General features: G+C 40.6%; 1 protein-coding gene across 2 annotated transcripts in view; it reads right to left on the minus strand.

Moving 5' to 3' along the window:
• LOC122210026 (NXPE family member 3-like) overlaps nt 1–22,251 on the minus strand; it is a 53,249-nt gene that overhangs the window by 25,263 nt on the left and 5,735 nt on the right. The window contains exons 3-4 of one of the 2 annotated variants that reach the window (XM_042922433.1): nt 5,425–5,582; nt 4,933–5,138 (exon numbers count right to left, since the gene is read on the minus strand). In XM_042922433.1, the coding sequence (XP_042778367.1) occupies nt 4,933–4,937 (5 nt within the window). In that variant the 5' untranslated portion in view covers nt 4,938–5,138; nt 5,425–5,582. The remainder of the gene's footprint in view (nt 1–4,932; nt 5,139–5,424; nt 5,583–22,251) is intronic. The other variant, XM_042922434.1, reaches the window with a different exon arrangement.

Here is a 22,251-nt window from a genome sequence, read left to right on the forward strand (position 1 = left end):
AGTCAGATGCTTAACCCACTGAGCCACCCAGGTGCCCCCAAATCTATACGCTTTTTATTTCATTTTCATACTTGGTTTCTCTCACTACCTCTGGTACAATATTAAAATCAATAAGGGGTAAGTAAAATAAGAAATCAATAGAGGTGGGGCACCTGGGTGGCTCAGTTGCTTAAGTGTGGGGCTTTGGCTCAGGTCATGATCTTGCAGTTCATGACTTCAAGCCCCACGTTGGGCTCTGTGCTGACAGCTCAGAGTCTGGAGCCTGTTTCAGATTCTGTCTCTCTCTCTCTCTCTCTGTGTCCCTACCCCACTCATATCTTGTCTCTCTCTGTCTCTCAAAAATAAATAAAAACATTAAAAATTTAAAAAATAAAAAAAGTAATCAATAGAGGTAAATAAACATAAGCACAAGTAACAAATATAAGACTAAAAATAGAATGTAAAATGTTTAAACCATCAGGAAAAATATTTGATTCATCCATTGAAAAGCAGGGAAGGACAGCGGCACCTGGGTGGCTCAGTCAGTTTAGTGGCTGACTTCAGTTCATGTCACGATCTTGTGGTTTGTGAGTTTTTTTTTAACATTTATTTATTTTTGAGACAGAGAGAGACAGAGCACGAACAGGGGAGGAGCAGGGAGAGAGGGAGACACAGAATCCGAAACAGGCTCCAGGCTCTGAGCTGTCAGCATGGAGCCCGACGCGGGGCTCGAACCCACAGACCGCGAGATTATGACCTGAGCTGAAGTCGGATGCCCAACCGACCAAGCCACCCAGGCGCCCCAAAAATAAATATTTTTTTAAAAGGCTATTTCTTTAAAAAAAAAAAAAAAAGGAAAGTAGGGAAGGAGAAAAAAAGAAAGTACAATAAATGGGAAATTTGAAATACATTAGAAGAAACAAGTCGTAATTTATACAGTCATTGAAATAAATGTAAATAGGTTAAACTCACCAATTAAAAGACAGTGGAGTGCAATCAAGAACATATGCTCTTAGTAGACCTCTCACCACAAGAAAACACACAAAAAAAGGATATAGGCTTAACTACATCCCAACCTCTCCTCCCAAACTCACCAGATTCAATCTCTCTACCACAGAAAGGAAGTGAATGAAGAGTTCAAGAGATGAAAGAAACATTACATTAATGGCTGCCCCTACTAGATGGAAATATCAGAAGTGAGGGATAAGTGTTTTCTCTACCACGACCTCTGTAATATACAAAGAACTCTTACCAATTGATTAGAAAAAGATAATATCATGGACAAATGGGCAAATGTCACAAATAGTTAGGTTTGTCAGATAGCCAGCCTTAGGAATAGGTGCTCAAATTCACTAAAAGCCAGAAAACTATAAATGAAAACAACAATGAGATATAATTCCCTATTTCTGCCTAAAACGTGGAAGAAAAGAAAGGAGGAAAATAAATTATGCTCGTGAAACTTTGAAGTGTTTAAAGCTTTTTGTTGTTGTTGTTGTTGTTGTTTTAAGTTTATTTATTTACTATGAGAGAGAAAGAGAGCTGGGGAAGGGCAGAGAGAGGGAGACAGAGAATCTCAAACAGGCTCCACATTCACAGCGTGGAACCCACTGCAGGGCTTGAACTCACGAACTGTGAGATCATGACCTAAGCCAAAATTCAGAGTCAATGCTTAACTGACTGAGTCGCCCAGGCATCCCTGTTCAAGCCTTTTTGGAAGGCAATCTGGCCACATATATTAATAGTTAAAATGCAAATACTCTTTTTTTTTTTTTAATTTTTTTTCAACGTTTTTTATTTAATTTTGGGACAGAGAGAGACAGAGCATGAACGGGGGAGGGGCAGAGAGAGAGGGAGACACAGAATCGGAAACAGGCTCCAGGCTCCGAGCCATCAGCCCAGAGCCTGACGGGGGGCTCGAACTCACGGACCGCGAGATCGTGACCTGGCTGAAGTCGGACGCTCAACCGACTGCGCCACCCAGGCGCCCCGCAAATACTCTTTAAACCAGCAATTCTGGCTCTTAGATAGCTATCCTAGAGAAATAAAAGGACCTATTTGAAAGGAATGGGATATTTATTGCAGCACTGCTCACAGTGGTCCAGACTGGAAACCAAGCATATGTATATTAATAGGGGAATTCTACCATGTTATGCAATGAAATGTTGATATGGGATAGAGTTATACTAGGTAACTTGGAAGTGTGAACATAAGGTATTACCAAATAAGAAAAGCAAGGTGATAAAAGTATGGATTGAAGTATATCACATTTCAAAACCAAGAAAAAAATCTATCTATTTGCTTATAAAGTATATGTATATTATATAAGCATAGATACACAGACATACACATATCTCTGTATGACAGTAATTGAGTATGGAGAAAAATATAGAAGGGTACACAGCAGGTAGTAACATATGTAGGACAGAAATAGGGAGATAAGTGTTCATTTAGGAAGAAGAGATAGGAAGAAAGAAAAAATTCATGATTTTAAAATACACACACATACACACAGTATGTGTAATATCATCCCATTCATGTAAAACTATACACATGTGTGTCTGAATGCATAAAGGGGTTCTTGAAAGGATGGTCACCAAACTGTTATCTCAAGGTAATGAGATTTCAGGTGTCTTCTATTTTTCTCTTTATATTTCCATGTGTTATTCAAATTCAAATAAAAAGCAAGTGTTATTTATATGATCACACTTTAATTACGGAAATAAAAAGTGTACTTTTATGGAGGAATTCTCTTCCTCCTCCACTGAGGCTGGATTCCAAGAAAGGACAGGATTAGGTGGGGCAAAGACGGGCATATCCCTAAGTACTACTGCCTTGGTGGCCGATGACATATTTAAGTAGGAGAGGACCATGTTTAAGTAGGAGTCCAAAGGACTACTTATAAAGGGCACATGGGCATGGGGCCTCTTCCAAGTTGTCTAGAGCCAGAGAGAGAGATGCATCCACTGGAAACTTGGCCTGGAGCTTGAAAACCAGGCCTTCCACTATCCAGCGTGAATCCTGGGGCTGGCAAAGAGCTAATGCTGCCAGACTCAGTGGCAACCTGGTTCTTGGGTAGGATGGGGGACCATCAAGCTGAGGATAAACTGAGACTCCTCTTGACCTTCTGCATTACTTTCTGCCTGTTCTCTAACCCAGAGCAGCAAAGAGCCCTGGGCCAAGTGAGTGGTATCACCAATGTCATTATAATTTTCTGTATTATCGTCTCCAACAGTGCCCATGTGGAGACTGAGTGAATATAAAATATCCAAATGCAATTAAAATTATGAGGCCCCATTAAAAACATGAAGCAATTAGCAGTAACACAGCCACCTGGGCAGATTTTTAGCTTCTGCCCAAATGAAGATGGAAGGCAGAAGTGTATGAAAGAGATTCAGTCCCCCAGTAGCTATTAGCAAACTCCAGAAACATTCCCCTTCCATCTCTTTTCTTGAAATGTGAGGACTTGGTCCCCAATTCCACTCACCTAGTCACTTTTTCACTCTATCAAGCACCTAGAAACTCCACCCCTGCTTCTTTGTACTTGTAATATTGGACAGACTTCCTTAAAATCTAAAAGCTACTGGCACTGCTCTAATAAATCCAGTCATCTTACACTGTCAGGCATCTGCTTCCAGATTATTACCACATCAGGTTTATTCAACATCTTATCAAATCTAAGGCAAATACTAATAAGAGAATTTCACTTGGGATAGAGCCAGGGATCTCTTCCCTGACTTCATAAAGCAGCTGCAACCTATTCTTTAATTCCTCTCCCTCCAGCTCCTCCTTTAAGAGGGAGGGCTTATGTCTTCCTCTGCACTTCTTGTGGCTGTTGGAAGACCTGGGAATCCAGACCATCCTTCTTTAGAAATTCCAGACATCCTACCACTCAATTGCTCCTTTTCACTCCTGAGACAAGGTTGCAGGCTCCATATTCTCCCCAACACAGCTCTGAGACCTAGGCAGACACATTCAGCTAGGGCAGACCAAGAAGAGGAACCAATCTACCTAATTAGAAGTGCCACCCAGGGCAAAGTCAAGTTGACATCATAACTCAAACACTAGAGGGATGACAGCAAAACCATGTCAGAGAGGCTTGTTCAGCTAATGGATAAGTCACTACTGTATATACACTTGAACATACTGTTGCAATTTGGGTGGCAACCAGCAGGTTCCCCAGCCAGCACTGTATTCAGGATCACCTAGACGACTGCTATGCATCAGGCAATGGTCAATAGGAGCAAAAAGGGAAGTAGGAACGAAGGAGACCCCTTTGCCACCACCCAATGCCACCTCCCTTTTCCTTTTCCTCCAGTTCCTGAGTGAGAATGAGCATGCAGGGAAACCATGAGGTAGGCTACAGAACCACAGGGTCAGCTATGGGCTTACTTGTGTAGCACCACACTCTAAAATACCTTGGTCATCATCCTTGGCTCTGCACAGTTGGATGCTGGCTTCTGCCTTGCAGGGGTGGACACCTAATATTCTAACCTAGAGATACTCCACATCTCACCCTCCTCCCAATCACGAACCTGCTCCCAGTTCTGCACAAGGTTGCCAGTGCTAACAAGGTTGCCATCTCTGAGGTCTTTTTCTCCATTAGCTTTCTCAAGTTCCCAGCAATATTTGACACTGTTGACCACTTTCTCCACCCTGAAGCTTTACCCAAGTCTCCTGTTTTCTTAATCACTTGGGCACTGCCTCATACCCCCTTCTGTGGACATTACCCAATGTTCTGTTTGTACATACCACTTTCCGAAAACCAGGTGCCATATCCTGTGCCCTTCTTTGTATTCTACACAACAATAAGGATAGTAATTTGCCCAGATGATGATTTTAATTCATGCTGGTTGCTTGACAAGTAGACCAAATACCCTGTTCCCTCAACCTGAGTCTGCCCATGTCTCCACTTTCTCTGCTCACATTTCCTTTCTGAAGCCTCAGCCTGCTTACCTCATCTCAGGATACCTCTCAGCTCTTCTTGTTCTTTCTGTCTTTCCTCTGTAAAGTCCCCAAAGTCTTGTTTCCTCTTTTCATAGCAACTCACAGGGTAACATCCTGCCAATGGCTCAAATATTGCCCAAGTACGGCATCTCCAAACGTGAGGATGATGTGGCCAGTCACCACCCAGAATGAAGTCAAATGTGGAGAGAAGGCACCTGTAGTAGGAAAGAGAGCCACGCTTCTTAGCAGAATAAAGTTAGAGGCTGAAAACACAACAGCAAAGAAGAAATGTCTTCTTATTCCCTGCAGGGGAATAAGTCTGCAGGCAAGAGGAGCTTAATCACTGTAGAACACTATGGTCCAAACCCCCAAAGAATAACGACTTCCTCTTCCCACTCACCAGAAAGCCTTTTCTACTCATGTCTGTTGAACAAAGCAAATACTGGCGAGAGGGCCATGTACATCTCCGTTCTAAAAAGAAACTAGACTTGAAGCTAATACCTAGGAAGATGCAGGGAATGTGCAGGATGATGTCCTTGCTTGAAGACTGAGTGCTTTTTTCCTGAGTCAGAATTTTCATTGTCTTCTGTGTAGCATTCAAGCACTAAGAAGTGAAAAGGGACCCAAGTTGGGGGCCGGGAGGATTCCCAGTGTCATGGCTGTAGGAAATGCATGAGAGGTTAGGGGAAAAAGACAAACTTTGAAATCCGAGTTTACACAGGAAAACATTATTTTGATTCTATTTCCAAAATAGATAATACAAATTATTTGATCAGACAAAATAAGAAAGACTGATTTACAAAAAGGAAAACTCAGAAAGCAGAGAGGGAAGTATTCTGGCCAGAGTCTGGTAAGGAGACAGAAATCCCACTAGATTGAGCAGAGAGAATTTAATATCAAGAATTGTTAACCAGGTATAAAGAGCTGTGCATAGGTAACTGGAAAAGCAGAACACTATGTTGTTGGGTAGGTTCCAACTGCCGGAAGCAGCCACTACCCTTGGGACTGAGGGAGTCTAGCCAAGTTGTTAGAACGGTAAACACTTAGAAACGTAGGAGTCCATGGAGATAGTACTCAGACCTCTGCAGAGTGGCGCTGCCCAATTGGTTCTGAAAGTGTTGAAAAAACCACAAACTTGATCAGCTTCTGCTCCTGGAAGCAATAGGTGCCACCAGTGTGAGGAGGGTATCTGACTCGCTGGAAGGACACAAGCAGCAATCCCATAAGAAGCAGACAGGAATAGCAAATCCTGTCTCTTTGCAAGTCCTCTCTTTCCTGCAGCCTTGCCCTCTACTTCTGGCATCCTCTATTGGAAGAGCCTAACAGGCAACCAGCAGGTAGAGCAGCAATGTTTGCGGAGTCCCAGCCCCAGACTCACAAAGTAGAGCATAGAAGGGTAAGTTTGGAACTGAGAGACAATAGCATATCTAACAGCAGAGGCAGACAAAACAGTAATTAAACTTGTTGCCTAGAAGTTGTTCCATGTGAGAGGTGCCCGGGTGGCTCAGTCAGTTGAGCCTCTGACTTGATTTTGGCTCAGGTCATGAGCCCAGGGTCATGGGATAGAGCCCCCCATCAGGGTCCGGGCTGACTGTGGAGCCTGCTTAACATTCCCCCTCTCTCCCTCTGCCCCTCTCCCCTGCTCATGCACGCTCTCTCTAAAACAGAGGTAGTAATAATTAAAAAAAATAAGTTGTTCCACGTAAGCAATCAGCTTAGCTATAGGTTTTCTAGCAATAAGGCCAACGCTAAGGTTTATAAAATGTTTTCTTTCCTAGTAAAGCAAGATACAGCTTTGGAGAAAAGCACTCTGTTAACTAAATTGTAGAAGACACAGTGGAGGGAGGAGGGTTGTCTGGGGGAGAACCTGAGATAACAAGGTCTCTAAGGGAATGGAGTTTGGCTGAGTTGGATCATAGTTGCAAGGACTAAGGGAGAGGAGTCGTGCTCAGGGGTTTGCAATGTGAGGGTCCAGCATGCTGGTTTCTTTCTGGGTCAGAATTTCCATCATGGGCTACTGTCACTTTCAACTAGCTGTTTCCTGAGTTTTCAGGCAAGGCTGAGAGCTGAATACAAAATAAGTAATCACCTAAAACCATATCCAGGAAGTGTCAAGCATTTACCTTTTCCCTGGGATATACATTGCAAGGCAAGGGCTCAAGCCCTGCTACTAGTCCAGGAAACCACTTTGGGTATGATATACAAATCCTCAGAGATCTTCTCGCTTAATTCTGCTACCTCACCTCTTTCCTCACCCTGTCCCCATCTCAAAAAATGTTGCCATGTGATTTATACCATCCCTGGGCATCTCTGTTTCCCAGCCTGGAATGTCCTTCTATCTACAATGTCCTAGAATGCTCTGTGTCTGGCTAATTCACAATCCTCTTTCAGAACTCAGCTCAGGTATCTCCCCTTTGTGAAATTCTTCCCTAGGCCCCAGAGGCTGGGTCACATGCCTATCCTGTTACTCTCCATAGCTCACCTCTGTTATAACACTTACTGTATGAAATTGCAACTGCCAGTTACCAGGGGCAGCATAATAACTGACTCTGATTAATCAGAATTCTTACTTTCCAGAGATGGAAGCTAATTCTGGCTGATTAAAGAAAAGGGGTATTAATAAGAGGATTCCGTGTACTCCCTGTACTGCTGGGAGACTAGAAAAGCAAGCTTGAATGCTAAGTAAGCTTGTAGGAACTAGAGGGTCTAAGAAGCACTCAGACCTTAATTAAGGGTCTAAGGAACCCTTACACCATGCTCTGAACATGCCTCCTGAGGCGCCCACCACCAGTGCTGCTGTTGTTTACAGCAGGAGAAATATCTGCTGTTGTTTACACCAAGGATGCCATTTTTTGTGCCAGGAGCCTGACCTTGCAACTACCACCACTGATACCACCCTTACCAGCAAAATGGATTCCGTGTGGACCTCATTTTTCAGGTCACTCATGTCTGAATTGAAGGATGTGATATTATGGAAGCCAAGAATAGGAGAGTTTCATAAAGGAAGGCGTGGTCCATGATGTAGAAAAAAATCAAAAGGTAAGGACTGGATAGCGTTCATTGGATATACCCTAAAAGGGGTTTACCTTAATACGAGCAGTTTTGGTTGACTGGAAGGGAAAGCAGGGTGAGATGTGAAAGGGAGGAAATGAAGTTGGGGAGACCCCTCTTTCAATAACAATAGCACTGCAGCTTGAAGGCGTTCTCACTGGCCAAATCTGGAGTAATTTAAGAATCAATTCAAAGGAAGTAGGTCCTTGGTAGTATTATCTGTGGAAAATTCTGTGAGATCTGAAATAAATGTAGGTTTCTCCAGAAACCATATGTATTTTCTTCTGTAAGATGCCCGGAGGCAACATGAATCTAGAAGCACTTAAATTAATGTTGATCTAGAGATTTTTGAAGCCACCCAAGTGATGCCAATTTTGGTTGAAAATCAGCATGAGGACTGGCTTATGGCTATAAAGTATTAGTGGACACTTTCCCCTGCAGTTCTACTCATCAGATGTGCCCAAAGTAGTTTTCCTTGTGCTCCTTGGGTCTGGAGTTATATCTCTATATTACCCTTAGCCTAAGGGTAGAGTCCTTTGAGATCACAGTTTGTCTAGGGCTCTTCTATTAGACTGGGCACTTAGACCTTGTCTTTCCTTTCCAAGGCTACAAAACAGATGCTAAAGAATTAAAATTATCACCAATATTAGACATATCACCAATACACATGATGAAATTGTGTAAAACTAAATACATATGTGTGCAAATGAGTATAATAAAAATAGGGAGATCTGAATAAGACTGGTAGATTGTATCAATGTTAATATCCCAGTTGTGATATTGTACTATCTATCCCAAATATATTAAGTAAGAAAAAAAGGTACAGAATAGTCTATGCTATATGTTACCTTTTGCTAATGGTGTGCTGTGGGATTTGGTCCAACTACCCTGATGAAGACAACTGAAAAAAAGTAATTAAAAGAAAGTTTTAAAAAATTATCAGGAGAGAAAAGGGAAAGGATTAGAGCTCAGAGATAAAATAAGGCTGGTTCTAAACGAGGGGTATTTGTGAATAGAGAAAGCAGACATACAAAGCTCTGCTTCTGCCATTCTTAAGAGGTCAAGTGAACATAGGTCAAGTCCTTTGGCAATCAAGGAGGAAGACTTTAGTGAAATATGTTTTGCTTTTGGCTGAGAACCCCAAAACACCTGGGATTATTTACCAATCCATGAAAGTTCCCTGAAAGGTGGAGATTTATTTTTGGTGGAGCAATGGGGGTTGGAGCTTAGCACCTACCAAGGGAGAGCCCTAGTGTTATGTTCCCTGTACTGGGCTAGAAACTGAACTTTACTCTGGATGTTGGTGTGTACTATATTCTCAGAGACTATAAAGATGGCTCACGAAACTTCAAACTTTGTTCCTGAACTATAAACACTCTCAGATGTCTGCTGGAATGAAAAGTCTTCTTTAGAATATGATAACATTGCCTAAGGTCTTACATTATACATAAAAGTATCTTTTCAAATAAAATGTCCAGGAAACAATCAAGTATCACAAGACATATGGTGAAGCAAGACAAAACAAGCCAGGAGAATACAGTGCGAAAAATAGAACATAATTAATTTGCAGTCCTGGAGGAAAGAAGAATGGAAAAAGTTAATATTTGAAGAGATAATGGCTGAGAATTTCCCCAATTAAAGATGTAATGAAGGGCATCAATCTACTGTTTCAAAGATCCCAACAAAGTCAAAGGATTTTTTGGAAAATCCACATTAAATAACATTTGACTGAAAATACAGAAAAATCCAATGAAAAATAAGAGAAGACAAAAAGTGATCAATGCTAAGAATGAAATAAAGACTATCACTAAAGACTCTGCAGACATCAGAAGTATAAGGGAATACTGCAAACAACTTTACACACATAAATTTGACATTGTAGATGAAATGGATCAATTCACTAAAAAGCACAAACTATTAAACTCACCTAATATGTAACATTTACTTTGAATAGTGCTATAACTATTAAGAAAAATGTAAGCATATAACCAAACGCAGTATGTGTACCTTGTCTGAATCCTGATTCAAACAAATGTAATAGAAAAAGATCCACCATATAAATAGCAACCACAGAAAGTTGGTATAGACATTAAGGCAAACATCATTTCTACAAATAGGAAAGGTTTTCTCATAATGATAAAAAGCTCAATTTGCCAGTAATATATAATAATTCTAAACAGCTATGCATCTAATAATATGGCATCAAGGGCACCTGGCTGCCTCAGTTGATGCAGTGTGCGACTCTTGATCTTGGGGTTGTGAATTCGGGCCCCCATGTTGGGTGTAGAGATTACTTAAAAATAAAATCTTAAAAAAATGGCATCAAGTAAATAAAGGAGATTTTTATACGTACCTATCAGTAATTGGTAAAATAACTATACAAAAGATTAGTAATGATGCAAAAGATTTGAACAACATGATTTTATTTTTTAATTTTTTTTTTTTAATGTTTATTTATTTTTGAGAGAGACAGAGACAGAATGCGAGTGGGTTCGGGGCAGAGAGAGAGGGAGACACAGAATCCGAAGCAGGCTCCAGGCTCTGAGCTGACAGCACAGAGACCAACACGGGGCTTGAACTCAAAAGCTGTGAGATCATGACCTGAGCCGAAGCCGGACGCTCAACCGACTGAGCCACCCAGGCACCCCTGAGCAACATGATTTTAAAAAACAGTCCTATTCACGATCTCGCAGTCCGTGAGTTCGAGCCCCGCATCAGGCTCTGGGCTGATGGCTCGGAGCCTGGAGCCTGTTTCCGATTCTCTGTCTCCCTCTCCCTCTGCCCCTCCCCCGTTCATGCTCTGTCTCTCTCTGTCCCAAAAATAAATAAAAAACGTTGAAAAAAAAAAAATTTAAAAAATAAAAATAAAAAAAATAAATTAAAAAAAAAACAGTCCTATTTAGTCAATAAAATAAGTATCAACTGTAGAATATGCATGCGAATATTTACAAAATTGATTGTATCCTGGACTAAAAAGCAAGGCTTATCAAATCTAAAAATATTTAAATCATATGAAATATATTTTCTGGTCACAATGCAATTATATTAGAAATCAATGACAAAGGGGCACCTAAGTGGCTTAGTCGGTTAAGCATCTGACTTCAGCCCAGGTCATGATCTTGCGGTTTGTGAGTTTGAGCTCCACATCGGGCTCTGTGCTGACAGCTTGGAGTTTGGAGCCTGTTTCTGATTCTGTGCTCCCTCTCTCTCTGCTCCTCTCCCGTTCACGCTCTGTCTCTCGTTCTCAAAAAAATAAACATTAAAAAAAAAGAGAGAAATCAATGACAAAAATAGTATTAATGGAAAGATATTTATTATCTCTCAGTTGAAACCACACTAAACTAAAAATTCAGTATAACAACAGTTATTCAGTATAATCACAATTATGCAATATAATCATAAAAATTCCAACAGGAATTGTTTTCAATTTCACAAATTGGTGAAAGATTTCTATGGACGCTCAAAAAAAAATCTGCCAAGGCCCTTTTATTTAAAAAAATTTTTTTTAATGTTTCTTTATTTCTGAGACAGAGAGAGACAGAGCACGAGTGGGGGAGGGGCAGAGAGAGATGGAGACACAGAATCCAAAGCGGGCTCCAGGCTGTGAGCTGCCAGCACAGAGCCCAATGCGGGGCTCGAACTCACAAACCGTGAGATCATGACCCAAGCCGAAGTCGGACGCTCAACTCACTGAGCCACCCAGGCGCCCCATGCCAAGGCCCTTTTAAAGAACAAAAATGTAGGTCTTGTCTACCAGAAATGCAGAATTATTATGGAACTTTAGTAATGAAGACTGGGTGGTACTGGCGCAGATATAGACAAATCGACTCACTGTACAGAATAGACAGCCCCAAACAAATCGATACATTGACACCTGATTTGCGATGGAAGATGTACTGCAGAGCTATGGGGGATGGATGGACTTCTCAGTCAACGTGTCAGGTCAATCAGGTGTCCAAACATCCAAAACTTTTTTTCTTTTTATGTTTATTTTTGAGGGAGAGAGAGAGACAGAGTACGAGCAAGGGAGGGGCAGAAAGAGAGGGAGACACAGAAACTGAAGCAGGCTCCAGGGTCTGAGCTGTCGGCACAGAGCCTGATGTGGGGCTTGAACTCATGAACCGTGAGATCATGACCTGAGCCGAAGTGGGACACTTAACCGACTGAGCCACAAGGCACCCCCAAAACTTTTTTTTTAAATGCTGTTTCATAAGTAATCCAGAGAAATTCAAATTAAAACCACATGAGTCACTACTACACACCCACAAGTTTTGTCAAATAGTTTTAAATGATAATATCAAATGCTGGCAAGAATGTGGAACAAGAAATGCTTGTGAAAGAGTAAACAGGTAAAACCACTCTTTAAATACTGGCAGAACCCAGTAAGTTGAAAGATAATCTACTCTCTGATCAGCAAAACCACCACCAGGTGACACCCTGAAGAAATGCCTGTTTATGCAGGCTGTAGAGTTACATGCACAAGAACACAGCAGCATTTTTCATAATAGCCCATCAACAGTAGAATGTAAAAATATAGGGTAATATAATCATACAATGAAATATAAGTGAAAATGGATGAACTGCAATTATATGAAAGAATATGGATGAATCTTAAATACTTCATTGAGCAAAAGAAGCTAGACAAAACAGAATTCATACTGTATGTTGTCATTTATATGAAGTTGAAAATCAGGTTAAAATGCACATATATTGTTTGGGAATGCCTCATAAGTTGGTAAAACCGTAAAGACCAGGGCAAAAATATTATAAAAGTTAGAATAATGAGTACATCTAGAATAATAGGAGAAAGGGAGGGATATAACTTGGGAGGGACATGGTATCAGGGGCTTCTGGAGTAAAGGTCTTTTTCTCTTATTTAGGGTGGGAGTTATATGAGTGATCATTTTATAACAATTTGTTGAACTGTTTCACGCATTTTCTGTTTTGTTATATAATAAAATTTTAAGTAAAATTACATACATCCATTATATATATGCATGAATACATATACATTTAATATAGTGACTCAACAATTCCTTACATCACCTAGTGCTCATCACAACATCCCTCTGCAAATGCTTAAGTTAAATCTATCCAGTCTTTAACTCTAAATTTGTTTTTATAGGGAATACAAGAAATAGAGGACGAACTAAATGTCACCATCAGGGAGCAATCAGAAATGTCCAGAAGGTGGGACATTTATTTGACAGGACAACTGGCCCTGACTTTTCCATTAAAAAGGATAAGGGAAAGGAAGGGCTAGCCTGGAGTTAAAGAAATCAAGGAAGAAACCACCAGGTCCTGGAATGCATCTTGGCTTTGAGAAAACAGTTGCATGGATTTTTGAAGGACAATGGAGGAAATCTGATTATGAACCGGATATGAGATTTAAGGAATTATTACTCATTTTGTTCATAATAATCTTTTTTGGTTTTCTATACAAATATTGTTTTTAAAATATTTATACTGAATTATTTGGGGGTAGAATGTCATGATTCTGTAATTGCCTCAAACACTTAAAGCATATGAAAATAAAGTAAAAAGGGACAGGTATATGCCACCAGAATGTAATGGAAATAACACTGTTATTTAAGTTGCGATGTCCTTGAATAGGCAAGAGGGGATGAGAACCAGAGCTGAGTAGAAGGACCAGTGACAGATAAGAGCACGGAGTTTCCTTTACAAAAACAGGTGAGAAGATAGAAAATTCTAGTACAGATGCCAGAAGGTGAGGAAATATGGTAGTGGGAGTCTGTGCGATTTCACTTCCGGTTGCTTTGTTTGTTCAAGAAGGTATGTTAGGTCATCCGCCGAGGGTGAGGTTGAGGAGGGCTTCAGGAGAGAGGAGATGCTGGGAAGCAGTCACCCAGGAGCACCCAGTGGGACTAGGGCAGTGGCTCTTTGGCTTTGTGCACATCAGCAGCACCTACAAGGCTTGTTGAAACAAACACCGGGCTCCTCCCCAGAGTTAATGACTGGGTGGACCTGGGGCTGGGACTGAGAAGCTACATTTCTAACAAGCCCCCAGGTGAGGCAGCCCATCTGGGGACCACATTTTGAGAGCCACTGAGATTACTGTGCAGCATTAGGGCCCCCTTAAGGTGTGCGGGCCAGTGTTTCAAGTGAGAATTGTCAGCATGGTTGAACGTTCCTCTCCAGGTGTGTTCTGCGGCACAGGTGTACTTGCAAAAGAGGCAGAGGGTTGAATGTACCAGAGCCAGAGATTATCCCCAAGATCATCAAACAGCTGGTTCCTTCTTGTCATTCTGGACTCGGCTGAAATGAAAATGCTCAAAAGCACCGTCATTGACCTTTTAATCCAACCATCTTTTTCCTCTTCACCATCTCAAAACTTTCACGTTGTTTTCTCTCACAGAACTTTCCACTGTCTGGAGCTTTACCTATATTTGTTTTGCTCCTTGTTTCTGAGCCTTTCCACCAGAGTTTATGCACAAGAAAACAGTAATCTTGATTTCTTGTTTTGTTCACTGCTATGTTCCTAGAACCTGAAGAGTGCTTGGACATCAGAGGGGTCCAGAGGTCGGCTCAATAAATATTTATTGATGAAAAATAAGAAAGAAAGAAAGAAAGAAAGAAAGAAAGAAAGAAAGAAAGAAAGAAAAAGAAAGGAAGGGAAGGGGGAGAGTGAGACAAGGAAAAACAAATTACTACACAAGACACTAAACCATAGTATTAGTTTTGAATATGAAGAAGGAAAAACTTACCTAATTACAAAAATATAAACACAGTTCATTGATATATCTAAAACTAATGCCAATCCACTGGGCAAATGGGAATCTAGCTAGTTGCTCACTACCCTATTTTCTTTCCCGAAGACTTTGTTTCCCAAATTCCCTGTTTGGGCCATGAGTGGGTTGTGGATGTTGGAATTTGGGCAGCTAAGATGTATACCACTTCCATGCCTGGACATAAAACACCCCATAGAATCCTCTATTCTCTCAATCTCTCAATCAATGGGCCAGATGCAGAGGATCCAGTAGTGACCCTGGGGAGGCCCTGAGGGACACTGGGGACTTAGGATAAAAGGGACCTTGATTCTAGAGTCAGAGCTTAAAGGACAGCAGTATGAAGGCTGTTCCCAATCGCTGACTGGACTTCAGGGGAGTTCAGAATAAACTTTGGTGTCAAGTCATTGAAATTCCAGGGCTGTTTTTATTTTGCAAAAGAAAAAGATGAAAGTAAAAAAATTTAAAAAATTTTTAACATTTATTTATTTTTGAGAGACAGAGTGTGAGCAGAGGAGGGGCAGAGAGAGAGGGAGACACAGAATCCGAAGCAGGCCCCAGGCTCTGAGCTGTCAGCACAGAGCCCAACGCGGGGCTCAAACTCACGAACCGCAAGATCATGACCTGAGCTGAAGTCAGACGCTTAACTGACTGAGCCATCCAGGAGCCCCAGCTGCTGAGTGTTTTTAAAGAATATTTCCATTTGTAAGATATCCACTTGGTTCTTTGTAGTATGTAAAGAATTCAAAGTAACATATACATAGATTAAGATAAAATTGATTTCCAGGAGGGATCTGAGCTTCCACTCCCACCTGGAAGCAACATGACAGAACAAGGTGGGATGAAGAATGCTAGTTTGCACTGTGTCCACTGCCCCTGGTGTCAGTAAGGCAAAGTGTGGACCTGAACTTCCACCTTTGTCCAGTGGAAATGAGACAATGAGAGTTGGTGCTCCATTGTCACCAGGCTGGCATCAGCAGGCTCCCAAGAGAGCTGAACATACATCCCATCTGGACCTGCTTGCTACACCTAAACAAGGTGACTGCCTTCTAAAAAGAAGAAAGGTCAAGTAAGATGCACAGTCTCATGACATAACACCCAGAGCGTCCAGTAAACAATAGAAAATCATTAATCAATACCAACAACCAGGATAATCACAACTGGAATGAGAAAAGATCATCATCAGGTGCCAATATCAAGAGAACTCAGATATTGGGGTGCATGGGTCTGACTTTGGCTCAGGTCATGATCTGTCAGTTTGTGAGTTCGAGTCCTGCATCAGGCTCTGCATTGGCAGTGTGGAGCCTGCTTCAGATTCTCTCTCTCTCTCCCTCTCTCTCTGTCCCTCCCCCACTTGTGCTTTCTCTCTCTTTCTCTCTCTCAAAATAAATAAATAAACTTAAAAAAAAGAGTACTCAGATGTTGGAATTATCTGATAAGGATTTTTAAAACAGCCATCATAAAAAATGCTTGAATGGGCCATATGAACACTACATATCTATTAGTATAGACACAATTTAAAAGATTGACACTTCCAAGTGTTGACAAGGATATAGAGCAACTGGAATTCCTAACCAATGATGGTAGGAATACAAAATGGTACAACTAGTTTGGAGAACATTTTGGCAGTTTCTTAAAAAGTTAAGTCGCTCAGTCAATTGAGCGCCAACTTTAGTTCAGGTCACAATCTCGCGGTTTATGGGTCTGAGCCCCAAATCGGGTTTGCTGTTGTCAGCCTGTCAACATGGAGCCCACTTCAGATCCTCTGTCCCTGTCCTATCTGCCTCTCTCCCGCTTTCTCCCTCTCTCTCAAAAATAAATAAAACATTAAAAAAAAAAAGTTAAGCATATACCTACTATATGATCTAGCCATTGCACTTTAAGGTATTTATTCAAGAAAAATGAAAGCATATCCCCATACAAAGACTTGTGTGCAAATATCCATAGCAGCTTTATTCGTGATAGCTAAAAATTGGAAAGAACCCAAACGTCCACTGACAGATGAATGGATAGTCAAGTAATGGTATATCCATACAGTGGAAAACTACACAGCAGTAAATGGGGAATGAGCTATTGTCACATGCAGAAATGTCGATGAATGTCAAAATAATTATGTTGAGTGAAAGAAGCCACACAGAAAAAAGAGTATGTATTGTATGGCCACATTTGTGTAAAGTTCTAGCAAATGCAAACTAAGATAAAAAGACGGAAAGAAGATGTGTGGTTTCCTGGGGAGGGAGTGGGAGGTGGGCGTGGGAAGGATTAGGAAGGGCCATGAGGAAACTTTCCTGGGTGTTGAGGATGTTAATTATCTTCTTTGTGAAGATTGTTTTCCAGGTGTACATATATGTTATAACTTATGAAACTGCATACTTTAAATATGTGTTTATGGTTTGTCAATTACACCTCAATAAACTGTTTAAAAATAAAGGGGAGCCTCGGGGAACCTGGTGGCTCAGTGGGCTAAGTGTCTGACTCTTGATTTCAGCTCAGGTCATGCTCTCACAGTTGTGAGTCTAGCCCCCCGTCAAGCTCTGTGCTGGGAGCCTACTTAAGATTCTCTCTCCCTTTCCTGCTGCCCTTCCTCCCCTCAAAAAAAAAAAAAAAAAAATTAAAATTAAAATTAAAATAAAGGGGAACCTCAAATTAGTCTAGTGACTGAGGGTGACGATATGGCAAATTTCTAAACTTTGCAGGAAGATAGGAATGTATCTGAGCTTCCCATTTGAGATCAGAGAGGATATGCTTAGATGAACATTCCTCAAAAACATGGTAAGCAAGAGCTACAATTAGCTTGTTGCTAACTTTACAATTGAGTTCACAGAGAGTGTGATGCATTGAACATATGGCTAGCTTTTCTATTCTACTTTCCTCCTCCCCAGAAGTCTTTGAGATTTGTAATATCTTTGCACAAGGCACTGTTTCTTGGGACATACTTTTATTCTATATAACCACTAGAGATGTTAAATGTTTTTCTTTTCTAAATGGAAGGTAACTCACAGGTCCTGTGACAGTTTTCTGTTTTCCATTAATCTTGACTATTAGAAACTGTCACACATGGAAGATATGGGGTTTGGATTAATTTAACTTTGGAGGGGCTGAGGAAACTACATGCATTGAGCAAGAAGTCATTCAGGATTTAGGTTCTAAAAGGACCACAGCCTACTCGCTGTTCAATAAGGGAAAGAAAAAAGAAAAGAAAAGAAAAGAAAAGAAAAGAAAAGAAAAGAAAAGAAAAGAAAAGAAAAGAAAGCAAAATAAATTGAGGTGGAATGTGGGACAAAAGTTTGAATTTTATGTCATTTACAAGTTAATTTTACTTAAGAGAATAAATGGGGATTTTATTTATTAACTAATTGGGGGGTGCTTTTGTATATCAGAAACTGTATTATTTGAAAGGTGTTTTTTTTTTAATTCTGTCATTTGACTCATTACATAACATCTGGTTACCTAAACTGGAAAGGCAGCTCAATGGTATTAATTACATTCACGTAGCTCTGACTCTTTCACGTACATGCCCTTGGAAAAGTCCCAGCATCCTGCCCCACCTCTCTACTGAAAACACAGGAGTCTTGTTTCTCAAAGCCCTCTCCTTGTTCACCTTTTCCTTCATGAAGCTCCAAGTGTCCTGCTCTCTCCCCACATAGACACTCACAGCACATGTTGTCTCTCAGGTACTCCCACCAATGCAGAAGTGTGGAGTCCCCATCATGTGGATATGGCCAGGCAGCAACCCAGGATGCTGTCAACAGTGGAGGAGTGGCCAGAGCAGGACAGGGACTGTCACTCATCTCAGTGGTAGAAGCCAGAGGGGTTTGGGCCTGGAATCCTAGGGCAGAATGGGGGCTATGGGGACAGGGCTATAAGGAAAATGAAACACAGTACAGGGCTAACAGTTATAACAGAAAACGCCAGGCACTCTTTTATGTGCTTTATATATATATTACTTCATTTACTTTTTACAAAATCTATGAAGTACTATTCTTATCTCCATTACAAAAGGGACACTGAGGTACTATACATATATAAACGTAATACAAAATGGATAAAAGACTTAAATGTAAGACCTTAAATCATGAAACTACTTAGAAGAAAATTTAGGGAAATAACTTTAACGTTGGTCTTGGCAATTATTTTTTTGGATATGACACCAAAAGCACAGGCAAAACCACAAATGGACATGTGTGACTGCATCAAACTAAAAAGTTTCTGTACAGCAAAGGAAACAATCAACAGAGTGAAAAGGCAACCTACAGAGTGTCTGCAAACCATATAATTGATATGGACTTAAGCTCCAAAATATATAAGTCCAACAATTCATTAACAAAAAAACCTAATACCCAGTTATAAAATGGGCTAAGGACTTGAGCAGGCCTTTCTTCAAAGACGACACACAAATGGCCAACAGGTATATGAAAAGATGCTCAACATCACTAATCATCAGGAGGATGGAAATCACAGTAGCACCTCACACTTGTCAGGATGACTATTATCAAACAACAACAACAATAGCAACAACAAAATTGTCAAGGATGTGGGGCAATTGGAACCCTTGCACACTGTTGGTGAGAATGTAAAATGGTGCAGCTGCTATGGAATACAGAATGTATGTTCCCCCCTCCAAATTAAAAACAGGATCTAGCAATCCTACTTCTGAGTATCCAAAAGAATTGAAATCAAGATCTTGAAGAGATGTTAACATTCCCATGATCATTGTAGCACTAGTGACGATAGCCAAGATGTGGAAACATCCATCAGCAGATGAAAAGACAAAGCATGGTATGCACATACAATGGAATGGAAGGAAATTCTGTAACAAGAGACAGCATGGATGAGCCTTGAAGATATTATGCTAGGTGCGAGAAACCAGTCACAGAAAGACAAATATTGCATGATTCTGCTTATATGAAGTATCAAAAATAGTCAAATTTATAGACTTGAAAAGTGGAAATGTGTTTGCTAAGAGCTAGGGATGGGGGAAATGGAGAGTTACTAATCAATGCGCATAAAGTTTTAGTTAAGCCAGATAAATAAGTTCTAAACATCTGCTGTACAACATTTTACCTATAATACCGTGTTGTATATTTTAAAAATTGTTAAGCAGGTAGATCTCAAACTGTGTTATCACAAAATTTTGAAATAAAAAGATTATTCATTTTTGTCAAAAGACACAATTAGTGTGAAAGATAGTCATAACACAGGGCTGGAGAAGATATTTGTAACACACACACAACAAATGAAGGGGCTGTATCCGAAACCTATAAAGAATTCCTCCCAATTCATAGGAAAAAGACAGATGACCCAATTAGAAATGGACAGAAGATACCTTAACAGGCATTTCGCAGTAGAGGAAATTCAAATGACCAATAAATATATGAACAGATGCTCAACAGAATAAGTAAGAAAAGAACGAAAATGAAAACCACAATACATCCACATATTCAAAGGAAGGCTAAAACTAAGAAACAATACGAATGCTCGTGAGGATGTGAAGCGATTGAATCCCTCATATTGTTTTGGTGAGGGTATAAATTGGGAAAGCCACTTTGGAAAACTGGCAGTAAGTACCAAAGTTGAACATACGTATACCTTGGGACCAAGCAATTTAGCTTGTTGGTATATACCCAACAGAAAGGCATGCATGTGCACACTAAGAGACACGGGCAAGAAGATTTATAGTAGCAATACTTAAAATAGTCAGAAACTGAAACCAACCCAATTGTCTACCAACCACTGCAACGATAAATAAAGTGTTGTATTTTCATATACTGGAGTACCGTGAGATGAACATGAATAATAGCTTTACGCTACAATGTAGATGAATCTCACCAAAAATATTGAATGAAGACACATCTTCTTAATAATAAAAAAAGAAGACACAAAAAAGTACACAGTGTATGATTACACTTCTATAAAATGTAAAATCAGGCAAAAATAAACTATAATGTTTACACCTGGAAAGAAGAAAGGGTGGTAGTGATGGGAATGAAGGCATGAGAGAAAGTTCCTAAGGATACTAGTAATGTCTACTTGACTTGAGTGATGATTCCACAGGTGTGTTATCTTTTATTTCATTGAGCACTTATGATTTATATATTTTCATGTATGTTACGGTTCAGCTTTTTTAAAAGGTGGAAAGTTTTAGCTCCAAGAAGTCTCACTCTTTCTCACAGTGAAAGGTTACTCTGGAAATGAAATCAATACTTTCCTTGGAACAGATTATTAAGGAATTAGGGTTTTCCTGCCAAACTCTTTCATACTTTTAGAATAAAGACCAATCTTGCCAGATCAACCACTTAAGTGAAACCAGAAATCCGTATTTTCATTTGAAAGCCCCTACTGTTTAACTATCAACAACCCATTCAGCATTGTTTAAACAGTCCAAACAAAATGTATCTGTAGCTATATTAAGCCCCAGATCTCCACTTTTGACTTACGGACAAACAGAGAAATGCCTTCTCTAGGAGATATTCTTAGCTTCTTACCATACTCATATTTCCAAAAGACACAGCAAAAGTCACTCCAGCCAATTACCCACTCTCTTTTCAGAAAGGGATTCCCACCCCCCCCTGCCCCCACCGAATTCCTGGCTTCCCCCCCCGCCAAAAAGCAGAGACAACACCATAGATTTCCATCTCTTTCTCTTACAGTGGGATAGAAAGTAAACACTTTTTTTTGAAAAAAATTTTAACATTTAGTTATTTTTTGAGAGACAGAGAGAGGCTTAGCACGAGTTGGGGAGGGGCAGAGAGAGGGAGAGGGAGACACAGAATCTGAAGCAAGCTCCAGTCTCTGGGCTGTCAGCACAAAGCCCGACACGAGGCTTGAACTCACCAACTGCAAGATCATGACCTGAGCAGAAGTCAGCCAGTTAACCGACTGAGCCACACAGGTGCCCCCAAGAAAGGAAACACTTTTGAAGGGTGAGGAGAGCTAATAACCATGGGGAATTGCTTATTTTTGTTCTCCACAGGAATTTCCCTGAAATGATCTCTTCTGAAGGTTTGTGTTTTGGATTCCCTAATAGACCCTAACACCTAACCATTCACCCTCCTCCTAAGGATGATGTTTCACCCTGTAATGGCTGCCCCTGGAGTCACAGGAGGCACAGGTAAGGAGATGGACAGCTTCTCTCAGTTGCACAGGAAGAAAACACAGGAGCCAGTGATGAGAGGCAGTGGAGGCAAGAGAGGTACTCCCCAGAGCCAGAAACACCAACCTGACAGTCAGAATCTTGCACTCCATGAATGGATCCATGACAGCCTAGACGTTTCTCTTAAATACTCAGCATGAACCATGGACCCAGGTACAGCATAAAACAATAAAAGTTTAATAGGCCTTTGCAGCATTAAAGAGTGAGTTCACTCTGGTAACTTCCCGAGAGAAGGCATGGAAATTGTTATATGGCATATATGCATGTTCCGTCTGATACTGCCAATTCTTCCAAGCCCTGTGTCTCTTTTTTCTACCTTTCTAAGTCCTAGTTCCTCATCCACTCCCACCCCCCATCCCCTGAATCCTGGAGTCTCAC

The sequence above is a fragment of the Panthera leo genome, chromosome E3, assembly GCF_018350215.1.
Source record: "Panthera leo isolate Ple1 chromosome E3, P.leo_Ple1_pat1.1, whole genome shotgun sequence".
Classification (NCBI taxonomy): domain Eukaryota; kingdom Metazoa; phylum Chordata; class Mammalia; order Carnivora; family Felidae; genus Panthera; species Panthera leo.